The 15,595-nt window shown below is 35.6% G+C and overlaps 1 protein-coding gene across 1 annotated transcript; it reads left to right on the top strand.

Moving 5' to 3' along the window:
• Positions 1 to 12,521: 12,521 nt before the first annotated feature.
• LOC125471187 lies at positions 12,522 to 13,019 on the top strand. Its single transcript, XM_048571351.1, has one exon. It carries the CDS (start codon positions 12,522 to 12,524, stop codon positions 13,017 to 13,019), a length of 498 nt encoding a protein of 165 aa, XP_048427308.1.
• Positions 13,020 to 15,595: the final 2,576 nt, after the last annotated feature.

A 15,595-nucleotide genomic window follows, 5' to 3' on the forward strand; every position in this document is an offset into this window, starting at 1 on the left:
AGGTATTGTCACACAAAAAAAGGTGTGGCATTAACCTACAATTCCCCAAAATCCTTTAATGTGAATCTCAGCCAAATGGCTTGAGATGTTGCTTATGAAGCACTCACATACTCAACCTTTGTTGTAGAGAGTGCAACATTTTGTTACTTCATTGAGGCCCATGAAAATACCTTTGAGCCAAAAGTAAAAACATATCTTGATGTATTTCTGCAGTCATCTTCACCGCCATTCTAGTCACTGTCACAAAACCCAATTAGGATAGTTGACTTCCCCATTTATACTTGTTTCCATAGTCTAGTGTTCCTTGCCCTTTGTTGATTTTTTGCAGGAAAGAAACCCAGCAACGTTGGAAAGGAATGGTGCGCAGCAACAGGTCTTTTGTTTTTAACCTTGTTTACTGAACTCACCCACGTGGGATTCTCATTTTGGTTTTCCTACAATCCCTTTTTTTTATTTATTTATGTTTTTTGTTTATTTTGTTTTTTTTGAACTATTGGAAAACTAATGGTAGAGATAATTTTTTTATTTTTATCAAAGGTCAAAGTACTACAATGAAATGAACAATGATTTTTTTTAATATTTTAGTCCCTAAGTTTAAGAATTATACTATAAGGACTTTCTATTGAAGACAATATTCCTTTAGGATGCGTTTGTTATACTGGACTATCTCATACTGTACTAACTTTAAAGACTAAACTGGACTGGCTTATATTAGACTAAGTTGGACTAACTTAATGAAGTATTTGATGTAGTATCGAACTAACAAGCAAGATAATTAACAAACTATAATACTATATTATTTAATTCATATTCGATTAATATTTAATCCATATCTAACTAATATTTTATTAATTTTTCTTAAAAATTAACATTTAATCTCTTTCTCCCTCTTTGTCTACTTTCCCCGTACCACTATATCCCTCCCCTCTCCCTCTTTTTCTCCTTCTCCATCCCACTATCTTCCTCCCTAGATCAGACTTAGCCATATTTTCCCGTCTAATTCTCTCTCGATTCTCATCTCTATCTCTGTCTCTCCTCTTTCCTTGTCTCTTTCCTCCCAATCTTTATCTCTCGAATGGAACCTTACGACTCTTTTTTTCCCGACGAGTTGCAGGTTTCTAGAAGCGTTTTCTAGCCAAACTTTGTCAAATTGGACGAGGTTAACACCATAAAAAAACTCCTCACCATCCATGGACCTAGATTCAAGCTTTTCATGCTCGAATTTGTCATGAATTCGAAGAAACCCAAACAGGCTGAGACTTCTAGGCCATTTTCCAGCAATCTCTGACCATCTTTTGCTTCGATTCAAGTAGAATTATAATTGTTAAGGCAAAGATTTCTCCGGAGAGGGCTCATCGGCACTTAACACAGCTCCCCAAGGGATTGGCACTTTGGATGTGAAGTCGGGCTTTTGCCTACTAATGTGTTGCAAGATGAGGACATAGTTAGTTTTGAAATGTGCCTTTGTAGGGCCTTAGGTGTAGGCTTTGAGGCTCGCAATCAAAACTAACTAAGTGCTAGGCGTGCCACTACTATCTCAATATAGCAGATGTAGAACAAGATTGTGTTTAGTCAATTACTTGCACCCTAAGTTACTCAGACTTCTTGTTATCAAAGGATTGTCGTGGATGGGCTAAGTCCATATTAAGTTCTTTTTCTTGCCTTGTGACCAAGGACTTTCAGTTCATAGTCTTGTATATTCGAATGACGGGAGCCCAGATCCCTTAAGTCATTTGTTTGGTTCTTAGTTGGTTTTAAATGAAAGCATATCCATTAAACTGACCAGATCCAGATACAAATAAGACTTTTAAAGTAGTAAAACAAGTGAATATGACTTGAATACATACTAGAGAATGCATTAAGTAATAGATCTATAAATTCAGAAAACAAACAAAGAGCTTCAGGCAAGATTTCACCTTGTCTGGCAAGGTTGGACCTTTTGCAATCACTTCTCTTTGAGTTTACAAAGGTTTCTATGCTAAAAAGGGATGGATGGTAAACCAGTTTACACAAGAGAATCAATACTATGCCACTAGGGGTGATACCAGAGCTTATAAACAAGACAAAAGATTGCTTTTGTGAGGGAGATATCCTGAAATTGATTGAGATTTGGGCTGATTACAATTTTTAGATGCAAATCTGGCTTGAGAGTAGAGTTTGTATGTTTGTTTGTTTGATTGGTCGAGTGTCTTTGTCTCTGGGGCCTCTTCCTCCTTTTATAGACAAATTAGGCCGACTGCAGTGACTTTGCTCTTGCCCGAAAGCACTTGGAGGGTAGTGACTCATTAGCTTTTTACTTGTATTGCCACTGAAAAGTGCTTTTTGACTGATTATGAGTTAGTCCCCATCACTTGACATTTAAATCATAGGCACATGGCCTATGCATTAATGAGAATGTACCAATTTGTCTCTGGGCTTGATGCTTAGGCTTCGGGCAAGTCTCCCTTCTAATAGGCATTTATGGGCTATCACACACTTGTAGCCCAATGTTCAAATATTAACCTAAAGAATAACTCCCAACTTCAATTTGGTATATTTATGTGAAAACTGCTTGTGAAACGGATCTAAAAGAACCAAACAGTCGCAGTGTGAGTGAGAGAGAGGACGAGGATGCGAGAGAACTAGATGGTTTTAGCTAATCCCATGGTTTTTAGAGGGCCTCGCTAAGAACAGATAGTGAGATTTTAGTCGTGGTGAGTGAAAGTTAGTCCCACTAAAGCTAGTCCTCGTTGGTTAACAAACACGAGACTAGACTAACCTTTAGTCCAATCTAGTCCATTGAGAGAGAATGAGGGCAAACAAATGCCCCCTTAGAGACCTGAATATTCCCTTGAAGTTCCTAAACGAGTTCTCAAAGTTGGGGTTGTATTCTCTAAATAGGGACTCCAATTGAAGATGCTCCTAGGCTAGTTTGTGTAACTAGTTAGTTACCTTTCACACAACCACAAACCTAGATAAACCAACTAGCTAGGAATTGATTCTAGCTTGTCATCAAAACACCATAACCTCTATTAAGGATGGGCTCGAAAAACCGAAAACCGAAAACCGAAAAAAACCTAAAAAAAAAAATCAAATTGAAATAAAAAAACCGAACCGAATTTAAAAAACGAAACTAAAATTGGTTGGTTCGATTTTGGTTTCAGTGGTTTAGAAACCAAACATAACCAAAATAACCTTTACTCTAAAACGACGTAGTTTTTAGGTATTTAACCCTAGGCTAACACTGCTATCCTTAGTCCTAGACTCCACACTTCGACTTCGACACTTCCTCTTGCCCTCTGTCATCTGCCCTCTCTTATGATGTTCTTCTTACCCTCTGCTGCTCCTCAGAAGTCAGTAAAACTCTGCTTGACTATCTCACTGCTGCCGTCCGTACCTTTTCTTTAGCAAATTGGATCAATTGCTGCAAGGGTTTATATGAATCATCAAGATCTCACAGCTTCTGCTTGTGTGCATTTCATCCGCAATTGATTTCCTTAGAAAATTAGATCTGTGCATTTAATCAGTTGGTGTGTCCCAAGCTAGCCCTCCGACAAACTGTTTGATTTCCTTAGCAAAGTGGATATGTGCTTTTCAGAATTTTCTATTTTTTTTTTTTTTTAAATTTTCAGTTATGTAAAAGAATAAATCGAATCAAACGTAAACCAAAAAAAAAAAAAAAGCGAATTGATACCAAAACAGAAATAAATTGAAAAACTTGAAGTGAACTGAATCGAACAATATTTCAGTTTGAATTTTTATTTTAACAAAAAATCAAACCGATTGAAACCGAAGCCACTCCTAAACTCTACTGAAGAAGCCTTGGTATACAATGTAAAATCTGCTACACCACACCCATGGCGCAGTCCATGTGTTTGGATGACCATTTGATTGTTATGATAAAAGCCCGAACCGGGTGATGACACGTGGAAAGCCCATGTTCTCTATGTTGTGTCTGGATAGTACTGGGGACAAGGGATTGCCAAACAAGCACTGAAGATGACCATCTCTAGAGTAGACCTGACATTCATGTCGTATTTCTTGTGTTTGTATCGTTTTTGTGATATATTTGATATTTTAACGGATTGTGTCATGTAACACATGTTAAAATAAACGGGTAATATGAATTGACCTGAAATCGATCCGTAATATTATCAAGTAATATGACTCGACCAGTTACCTGTTAAAAAAAATATTTTTTAAATTAATAAATAATGAAAATGAAACATAATTTGATCCCAAAAAAAATGGAAAACATGATATTAAATTAGTATATGCATACCATATTGTCCTATAAATATTACTTCAAAACATAAAAAAAAAAATATTTGTCTTTCAAGTATTACATTTCCCAAAATAAGAGTCTAATGAAAAAATATTAGTACATTACTACAAAATACCAAATGTTCAAGGATATGCAAAAAGAAGGGAGTTGCGTTTCAAGGTTGAGGATGTAATTACGAGCGTTTATATATGCTTTCATATTTTTCAGACTTGTACATTAATGAATATGAATTTTATTTTAAACTCCCTTAAAAATACTATTCATACAGATTTGTATGATTTTAAAAATTCAAACGGTGATGCACCCATCCTCAAAGCGTAAAGTATGCGATCATAAGCGTTTGCATATTTTTTTCCACATTTTTCGCACTTGTAAATTAATTATTATAATTTTTTAATATGTTTGGTATTTTTAAATTACTTGATATTTTTATTTTTAATGTGTTTTTGTTTAATCTCACTCTTTGCCTATAGTATGTTATAAAAATAAATAAAATCAAATTTTTTTTTACTTTTATATAGAATAATAATACAATAATACATATTTGATAGACAATATATACATATACACTAGGGCTATTGTATTTTATAGTAAGTTTTTTTAGTAGTTTAAAAAATTAAAATCATCAAAATAACAGTTTTCTTAACATTTTGAAACAGGTTACTCATATGTCATTCTCGTGTAAACCTATTAAGAACCCATTATTAACAAATTCTTAACCTGTGACCCAATAACAACCCAATTAGTTATCGTATCTAGGGGTGGTTCGGTATGGGATACCGAACCGAAAGTAGTATCCCGAATCCCAAACCGAAATGTTTTGGGACGGGAATTTGAAGACCAATCCCAAACCAAAATTTTGGGAATCCCAAATTTCGGGAATTGATGTGAGAATTACTTGACACTCAAATTAAACCCTCGTTTGACAATTGTAGTAGAATGAATAAGTGAGGGATCGTTCTAGACCGGGGATTAGGAGGGCTTGCTAAAACCTTCTAAATTGACTTAAAAACATAAAAACTAAATTAAAACAGATTTAAGACACTTGGAAACAAGGAAATAAAAAGGGGGTTTTAGTTTTGACGAAGTTGAAATAAACAAACAAAATGCAAAAATGGACAGATTGTAAACAAGATGGTTGGTGAATTAGCTAGAGGTTCTTTCTCCACACATGATATTTATGCATATGAATCAATTTCCAGTTATTCCTTCATTGAATTATGAACGACAATGCCCCAAATTAACCGTGACATCACTAGTTAACCCTCAGATTTTCCTTATATTATTGGATTGGATGGCATCATTCGACAACCCAAAACATTCTCAAAAGTTCCCTACATGTCATCATAATAGAGATACAATCGAAGATCATTAAGAATAATGAAAACCATAAGCATTGACAAAGCATTTGCAACTATGACATCATGTTACTCATGCTAAGAATTAAACTTAACGCGATCGTGACAAGCGACCTTCACTACTTTCAAGTATAAGTTAGTAACGATTATGTGAAACCTTCTTAAACTTTAGCCACATATTCATGCATGCTAATTAAGTGTCGACCCTAAATCAACAAACACAAATAAGTTAATCATCAAATAGTTAAGCCAATTGCATTCACGAATCAAGAGTTCATAACCGGAATTCATCAATTCATATCACATAAATAATCATGGTATTGAAATCACCCCTAGCCAAAAAGGGTTTAGTTCCTCATATTTGCAATAAAACAGATACAAAAAAATTTAGACATAGAATAACAAAGTAGAAAACACCTAGAACGTTCCAACAACTCCAATTGAAGAGCCAAACAATTGCACAGAATCTGTCCCCTTTTCCTTGCTTGCGGCAGGTTGTGTAGGTGTAGTTTCTGGGCTGTTTTGATGATGTAAAATGGAATGGGGAAGGTGTAGAGGCACGGCAAGGGTAGTAGGGTGAGTATGGATGAGTGTTTGAGGGTTGGAAGAAGGTGGAAGGCTTGGCAAGGAGGGAGGAAGGCTGCGGCAAGGCTTAAAGGTTTTCTGCAGTGCTGTTTTTATTTTTTCCAATGTAGAATGAGTTCTAGGGTATATATATCGGCCAAGGGGGTTAAATTATGTATATATAGGCATCCAAAACCCTAGGGCAATCAGATTAGGGCCTTTAAAAACCCAAATCCATCAGAAATTAGGTTAAAGCAATTGGGTTTTTTAAGTGGAACAAGGCCTAAGGTGCGGCAAGGGTTAGGGGTGAGTGAATGGGCTTCCTAAAATACCTTGCAAGGCAAGGAAATCAAGTCAATGGACCCTAGGTGCCACGGCAAGGGTTAGGGGAAAAGGAATGGCCCATCTAAGAGCCCAAAGCCGAGAATAGAAAGTTTCGAAAATGGAAATTTCCAAGAATGGAAACTTCCAACTTAAGAAACTTTGATCTCCAATTCCAAATTCTTTGTTCTTCACTTTCATTTCTTCATCCGTCTTGAATTTCCAATCTTCACATCACCATTCACTTCTTGGCTCAAATGCACTTCGAATTCATCCTCTCGTTTAGCTCCAAGCATGTCCAAACCAACATAGGCCCAACTTGCTCCAAAATGCACCTTAATGCATATTAGGCCCTTAAAACCTGAAAACACACAAAAGTAGTTTAAAGAGCTAAAATAACTAAGAACTAACAATGTAAATGCACGAAAACAAGCATACTAAGTCGCATAAATATGCTCGTATCAGGAATCCCGAAATATTTTCGGGATTTCGGGACAAATCGGGAATCCCAAATTAAAATATGAAATTATGAATTATTCTTCAAATATATAATTTAAGAACACATTCATGAACTAGGAATGTCATTTCATTCACACTACCATTTAATCAAATATTGGCATGCTTGATTGTTTTTATCAGAGTCAAAATTCAAATTAATTAAACCCTTTTGACAATCTGTTAAGAGACAAAAGAATCAAATCTTCTGAAATCATTAGCCATGACAGCAGCAATAATAAAATCCAAATGAATATCAAACAGAACATGAAAAATATGCAAGGTGTAAGGCATTCCAGGTTGCAGAGCATGAATTAGAAATACTAGCATCAATTATAAAAGAATAATATATAATATATATGTATAAATTAATAATATATAATTTCGGTTTGGTATGGGATTCCCGAAATATTGAGAAGCCAATCCCAAATCCCATACCAAAATTTCGGGATCGGTTCGGGATAGCATCCCGAAAATTTGGGAAATTTCGGTTTGGGAAATTTTTGGTTTGGGATCGGGATTTTTTCGGTTCGGTTTGGGATTTTCGGGAATTTTTTCCACCCCTAATCGTATCGATCCGAAACTCATTCTTTTCGTATTGTTTAAGTATCATGTTAACATGTGTACCGCATTGGCTTCGTTATTATATAGTGCACCGCATTATTAAGCACATTCTTAAACCCATTATTTAAGAAATTGTCAAGTGTACTCTACAGTGTTCAATGACATAGTGTACCGCATTGGCCTTTTCTTATAAATATAATATCCACCATTGAGATTCCCAAGGAAAATTGAAATATGTGAATCCAGTTTCATGGTATCATTTGCTTTGTCGCTAGCTGGAGTTTGAGAGCTGAAGAAATATTTTAAAGGATAGTGCTAGAAAAGGGAGTAAAAATTTTTCTCCCTCTGAATTCTCTCTTGTACTTTCATTTTCTATTTAAACGGTTACAATTAAGTGATGTAAGTATTTTTTGAATTTTTTATAGAAAGAAAAAGACAAAAAGAATAATGTGAGAGGAGAGAAGGGAATGAGATAAAAATAGAAAGAGAAAGAATCATACTCCGCTAGAAATATCATTTTTTTTTTAAATCACTTGATGTGGTTGTTAAGAGTTTTTTTTTTTTTTTGAAATCTTTAAGTCTTACCTTATTACTATACCAGAGCTGACTTTGAAACTTCAAGAATCCTATGCAAAATGTTAATTGAAACCCAGAAAAAAAAATCCATGAAAAGATGGTACAAATTATTTTGTTTTTAGCTTTCCCATAAATTGGTTTCAATACATAAAATTTAGGGTAAAGTACAAAAAACTACCTCAACTATTGGGGTTACGACAATTTCATACCTCATCTTTTAAAATTGACAATGTCATACCGCATCTTACAAATTTATGACAATATCATACCTCCGTCAATTTTTCTATTAGTTTTTCTGTTAAGTGCTGACGTGGCAAAAGACAGGGACCACTCACTAATCCAGCTGGATTAAAAAATAATTAAATATTAAAAAAATTGAATAAAAAAACAAAACAAAAAAATTTCCTAGGGGTGCGGGGACCTTTTCCCCTCTCCTTCTTCTTCTTCTTCTTCTGGTTTTTTTTTTTTTTCTAGGCTGCAGTTTCCATTTTTTTTTTTCCTCCTTTTTTTCCTCCTTTTTCTTCTTCTTCAGTTCTTCCTCCTTCTCCTTTGGGGGACTCCTTCTCCTTTTGGGGGGGGGGGGGGGTTTATTTTTTTATTTTTTCCCTCCTCCTTCTTCTTCTTCTCCTCTTCTTCCGCCTTCTTCTTTTTCTTCAGTTCTTCCTCCTTTTCCTTGGGGGGGGGGTGGGTTTGGGTTTTCAAATTTTTTTTTTTTCCCTCCTCCTCTTCTTCCTTCTTCTTCTTCTTCTTCTTCGGTTCTTCCTCCTTCTCCTGGGGGGGGGGGGGGCGGGTGGGGTTAGGTTTCCAAAATTTTTTTTCCTCCTCCTTCTTCTTCTTCAGTTCTTCCTCCTTCTTCTTCTTCTTCGGTTCTTCCTCCTTCTCCTGGGGGCGGGTGCGGGTGGGGTTGGGTTTTCAATTTTTTTTTTTTTTTTTTGTGCTAAAGATTAAGCAGAAGAAGATGAAGATGGGGAAGAAAGAGAGGGGGAGGGAAGGGACGACTAAGGGTTTTTTTTTTTTTTTTTTTTTTTTTTTTTTTTTTTTAAATTTTACTTTTATTTATTATTTTAATATTTAAAAAATATTCAATATTTTTTTTTTGTTTTTAATAATATTTTAATAATTTTTTAATAGAAAGTGGTCCCAATCTCTTACCATGTCAGCACTTAACAGAAAAACTAACAGAAAAATTGACGGAGGTATGACATTGTCACAAATTTGTAAGATGCGGTATGACATTGTCAATTTTAAAAGATGAGGTATGAAAATGTCGTGACCCCAATACTTGAGGTAGTTTTTTGTATTTTACCCTAAAATTTACAAACATATGAACACTCCTGGGTTCGAATTTCTGTTGTTTTATATTCGCAATCCACTTGCATATGTAATATGCAAACGCGTCAGAAGATCGGGGGCCTTTCGAAATTAGGGGCTTGTGCAGGTGCACCACCTACACTGTTTCAGAGCCAATAATGTGTCACATGGTCTTCTTAACATTTTCAATGCGAAAATAAAAGAAGAAGATTCTAATTGAACGCAGATATGCACAAAACCACTTAGGCCGTTGTTTTTGTGACGTTGACATCTGAGAACCCCAAACAACTTGGAGAATTTGCAGCACACATTTTCAGAAATTAATTGAAATATACTTACTTTCTTGCATGTAAAGAAAAATTTTCGTTGTTGACAAATTACAATACGATATGCAGTGGCGAAGCCACGTGAGGGCGAGTAGTGGCGGCCACCACTCCCCTCGTCTGGAAACACCATTGGAGAGCTGGGTTAGCCATTTCTCTCGCCGAAAAACCCACTGGTTCATCTCCTTTGTTTGCTAGGCGATCTGTTCTACAATAGCAGATTGCTATATATATATTTTTTTAAATCTAGGCCAAAACAATGTCGTTTTGGTCCTAGTAAAAAAAATTAAAAATTTTAAAATAAAACGGCACCTTTTTGTATATTTGAAAAAATATATATATATATATATTATAAAGGGGGACCGCGTGTCGCCCCTTGGTTGTCCCCTGTTCCCCTTTACTTTAATCCCTCCCGTCCTATTCACCAATCAGAGACAGAGAGAGAGCAAAGCTTCTCCCAAAATCCCAGCAACCAACCAAGTTCCAATGCCAAATGTTCTCCTTTAATTTCTGTTAGGCTGATTCCCATTGAGCTGTCACAAGCCACTCTCCAGCCGCTGAGCCATCGGCTTCCACCCTTCAAAGGTAAATTTTTTAATTCTTAAATGTATAATCCCTAACCCTAATTAATTATTTAATACGGATTTCGTTTAATTGGTATAGAATCATATGGTAATGCACTAATATGGTTATTAGTTATTAATTATTGATGTGAATCATATGCTTCTATGATTATTGATATGAAATTATGAAATTATTTTTTAAGGTGAAAATTAAAATTTGAATTCTTGATGATTAGTTGAATTGAATTTTTATTTATTGAATAATTTGTATGCTTATTTATTGGTATTGATTAATTGAATTGTTGGTTGGTTGGATTAGTTATTATGCATACTATAGTATAGTCTACTCTAGGATTAAGAGTCTAAGAATTTTTTTTTTCTTTCCATTTTACAGTTATGTAATGGAACGATACTATAAGAAACAATGCTTAAATCCTTCTTCAAACATTTCGGGTAGTCCTTCTCCTTCAAATATTCCAAGTAGTCCTCCTCCTCCTTCAAATATTTTGAGTAGGTTACAACAAAGTGAGGCCACTGAGTTGAATGAAATATTGGCTAATCATCCTTCAAATCCTACACATAGACGTCAAATGCTTGATTATCCACCTAATTATCGTAAAGCAATTCGTAGACACTATCTCTAAATTGATCCTTGTCAACCTAGAGACCACATCATGCTAAGAAAGGTTAGCGACAATCGATGTTTTATCATCAAGTGGTTTGATAAGTTTAAGTGGTTGGAGTATAGTATATCAAAAAATGCTGCATTTTGCTATTATTGTTATCTTTTCAAATGTGATTTTGATCAAATGGGTAGCACTGGAAGTGATGTCTTCACTGAGATAGGGTTTACAAATTGGAAGAAAGGACCCGAAAATCTTCAAGTCCATGAGGGAGGTGTTGGAAGTCTTCATAACAAAGCTGTACAACAAGCTAGAGATTTGATGACACAAAAACAACACATTGAAACATTTTTGATTAAGCAAACCGATGAAGCTTGCATTAATTATTGTACTTTACTGAGTGCCTCACTTGAGTGCACAAGATGATTGTTGGGACAATGTTTGCCTTTTTGTGGCCACGATGAATCGTTGAAATCAAGCAATAAGGGTAATTATTTGGAGCTTATGCAATTTCTTTCCAAGCATAATGAACAAGTTAGGAAGGTTGTGTTTGAGAATGCTCCCAAGAATCTTAAGTATACTTCTTTTGATATTAAAAGATCTTTTCCGTGCTTATGCCATTGGAACTGTAGATGCAATTACTAAAGATATGGAAGGTGCATTTTTTTTCTCTTTTGGTTGATGGAGCACGTGATTCTTCAACTAAAGAGCAAATGACTGTGGTATTGCGTTATGTGAACAAAAAAAGAGAAACAATTGAAAAGTTTTTGGGTGTTCAACATGTCTTCTCTACAACTAGTAGCTCGCTTGAAGAGGCCATTGAGAGATTGTTTGCTACAACAAATTTGAGTATGTCCAAGTTATGAGGACAAGGCTGTGATGGAGCTAGTAATATGAAAGGTGAGTTAAATGGTCTTCAAACAAAGATTTTGAACAAATACCCTCAAGCATTTTATATTCATTGTTTTGCACACCAACTCCAACTAGCTCTTGTATTCATGGCAAAGGAAAATGAGGATGTTGCCAATTTCTTCATCAATGCTAGTAGTTTGGTGAATCTTGTTGGATCATCGTGTAAGCGTCGTGATGCATTTAAAGAGAAACAACAAGAACAAATTTAGAAAGCTCTTGATCTTGGTAATCTTGAAACTGGTAAAGGGTTAAATCAAGAAAGTAGTCTCATGCGTCCATGTTATACACAATGGAACTCGCATTTTGGTACTATAGTTAGTATTATTGTTATGTTTGAAGTCATGGTGGAGGTGGTTGAATGAATTAAAAGTGATTGCAACCAAGGTAATCTCGGTGAAGCAACTAGGTTATTCAAAGACATACAAACTTTTGATTTTGTGCTTCACCTTTTCTTGATAAGACTTATATTGGGAATTACAAATGAGTTATTACAAGCATTGTAAAAGAAAGATCAAGATATTGTGAATGCGATGACGTTAGTGGAAGTATAAAAGTAAAGACTACAATCCTTGAAAGATGATGACTTTGGGGACTTGTTTCATGATGTAGAAAAGTTTTGTGAGGAGCATGATATTATCATTCCTAACATGGAGGATTTGCATTTCGTACCTGGAAAATCAAGGTGTAAAGCTCCAAAAATCACAAACTTCCATTACTATCGTGTGGACCTCTATTTTCAAATCCTTGATATGCAACTAAAGGAATTGAATGATCGCTTCAATGAGGTAAACATCGAGTTGCTTCTTTGTATGGCATGTTTGAGTCTGGTGAATAATTTTGCATCTTTTGACAAAGCAAAAATTGTTCATTTAGCCCAACTTTATCCTCAAGATTTTGATCGTATCGACCTCATGAATTTTCCAATTCAACTTGACAATTACATTCATGATATGAAGATGTATAGTGAGTTTTCATCATTAAGAGGAATTAGTGATCTTGCAAAAGAGTTGATGAAGACCGGCAGGTGTGAAAGCTATATGTTAGTGTATAAGCTTCTTACATTGGCTTTGGTGTTACCGGTTGCAGCCGCTTCGATGGAAAGAGCTTTTTTCTGCTATGAAGATTGTGAAAACATCATTGCGTAACAAAATGGGAGATTAATGGTTGAGTGATAGCATGGTTGTTTACATTGAGAGATATATATTTGCTTTTATTGATAATGAGTCTATTATGTGACGTTTTCATGATATGAAACATCGTCGGCAACAATTGTAATTTGTTTATATTGATTAATTATGGAAGACATTACTATATAAAAAGATTTAGTTATTGCCATTTTTCTTTAACCTTGCATTCTTTTAAGTTCGTCCCTCCTCCCGAGAAATCTTGGCTTCGCCACTGACGATATTTATCTAAAAATTTTCCTTTTTATGTCTTAGTAAGCTTGATGACACTTGTTGAGTCAAGTTTGAAGGAAAATTTTTGTCCTAGCTAAGAACATGTAAGAACATTTGAATACATATGCAAACTAATAACACTTTAAAGTAGGCATGCATTCAAAAACAATTCATAAAACCCATGACTTTCAAAGCCTAGTATATGGTGAACCATAAGACTCTTTAACAATATTAAAGAGAATAAGAATTTTAGAGATTCTTTACCCTTGAAGCTCATCCTTGATTGCACAAGGGATTCACCCAAGTGGAGGGCCTTCAAGTCACCTCCTTGCTCCTTGGATCTTCCTTGTGATTTTCTCCCTTTTAGTGCTCCTTTTCTTCTTTGAGGATTTGAGGATTTGTTCTCCAAAACACCAAAAGTTTGGTGTCTCTAAGTCTCCACACCAAAGATGTTGTGTGAAGATGAAATGGATGACTTAGGGAAGAAAGATTGCTAGATTTTCTTCACCTAAGGTGGCCGGCCTCTATGTAGAAATTGAGAGAATAGGTTTCACCCAAATTCAATTAGAAAACCCTAAGGATGAAATGGCTATAAAGATGTCTTTATACCACCTCACAATGGAGTGGCAAACTTGCAATTAAGCCAAGTTCACTACCCTCCACCCTTATGGCCGGCCATTAGTTGTTATTGGGCTTAATTGCCCATTTTGTTTTTAGTTGTCATACAACTTTAACATAATGGGCCTTGTGGACCAAAACGTTTTTGTGCCCCGAAGCCCAAAACTAACCTAAACGCCCAATACGAACGTTTCGTATAATTAATTAACTATTTAATTAATCTTGACCATTCTTCAATTAAACCATTTAATTGCTTATCCATTTCATATAATTTCTTCACTTATATCTTTACTCGGTGTACGATCCATTAGGTTCCAATTAGCGAGGTAGTGGGCGATGTTACTCTTAACGATCGATTGTGAATTGAAACCACATTTCAACTCTCCCTTAAATTAGTGTTTGCTAATCTTTAGGGCTTCCACAAACCATGGGTGACGCCTAGCAGCATGTCATGGTTACCCAAGCTAAGTAGAAGTGGTTGGAGAACCTATCCAGTTACAACTACAATGCAATACGGTCCTTCTCTAATACAATACTCTTAATCACATTGTTTAAGTGATAGTTTGTTTCATGTCTACTATCCAATGTGATACTTCTCTATATGATTCAATTGAATAAGATTTGGAACATCTTCCTTAGTCATATTCATATGCTTTGGCCAAAGACTCTCGAATCATATCTTAGAGTATTCTCCTTCCATCATGGAAGGTTAGAGATCCTTTGTTGTGCATTCATATGCCTACATGACTAGATAGCTTGACCCCAACAATGCCGTGGACACTCCAATGGAATGCCGTTGACATAATCAAAGATCAAGGACCTAACCATTAGACATCAATGATGCCTCAGGTCAAAGGACTACTTTGCATATTGCAACTATTGAGTTCTCACATGACATGTATGTTCGAACTCTCGTTTGATCGTTGTTCAGTGTACTCGATTACTCTTTCGAGCACCTATGTGTTTGCCTTAGTGTCCAACACCAAATGACTTGAGACTAGTTCATACTCACGCTTGAGTCGACATAACACATACTAACCTTAGCGGATTGTCAATGCCCAATTGGCAATCCTATGGCTAGGAACGTTTTAGGAATGAACATAAGAGAAAGGTCTCGTTAATTTAACTAACTTAAATCACTTGTCTCTTAGATCAAATACATTCCTTGGATTCCCTTATTGCTTAAACACAAGATACTATAAATAGTGATTAACAATAAGCTTTGCCCTCTATTAAACATATATAAGTTTAATACAATAAGTATTCCAAAAAGCTATTACATCAAATGAGTGGCTTTGTGGGCATACTTCCAACAATCTCCCACTTGCACTCAAAGCCATCCTCCCATGTATCTAATACCCATCTTTTCCATATGGCGGTTAAGTTGGATTTGAGACATTGGCTTCATTAGTGGATCTGCTACGTTATCGGCTGAAGCAACTTTGAGGATGTTGACTTTCCCCTCGGCAGCATATCTTCTAATGATATTAAAGCGCCTATCAAAATGCTTGTTCTTTTGATGTGCCCTGGGTTCCTTGGCTTGAGCTATCGCCCCATTATTATCACAGTACAAAGTTACTGGTGATGTAATGGTTGGAACCACTCCAAGTTCAGTGATGAACTTCTTCATCCAGAACGCTTCTTTGCCGGCTTCAGCTGCAGCGACATATTCAGCCTCTGTCGTGGAATCAGCAATTACACTTTGT

The sequence above is a fragment of a genome, unplaced genomic scaffold (assembly GCF_019419815.1).
Source record: "Pyrus x bretschneideri cultivar Hongxiangsu unplaced genomic scaffold, Pyrus_bretschneideri_v1 Contig59, whole genome shotgun sequence".
NCBI classification, from domain to species: domain Eukaryota; kingdom Viridiplantae; phylum Streptophyta; class Magnoliopsida; order Rosales; family Rosaceae; genus Pyrus; species Pyrus x bretschneideri.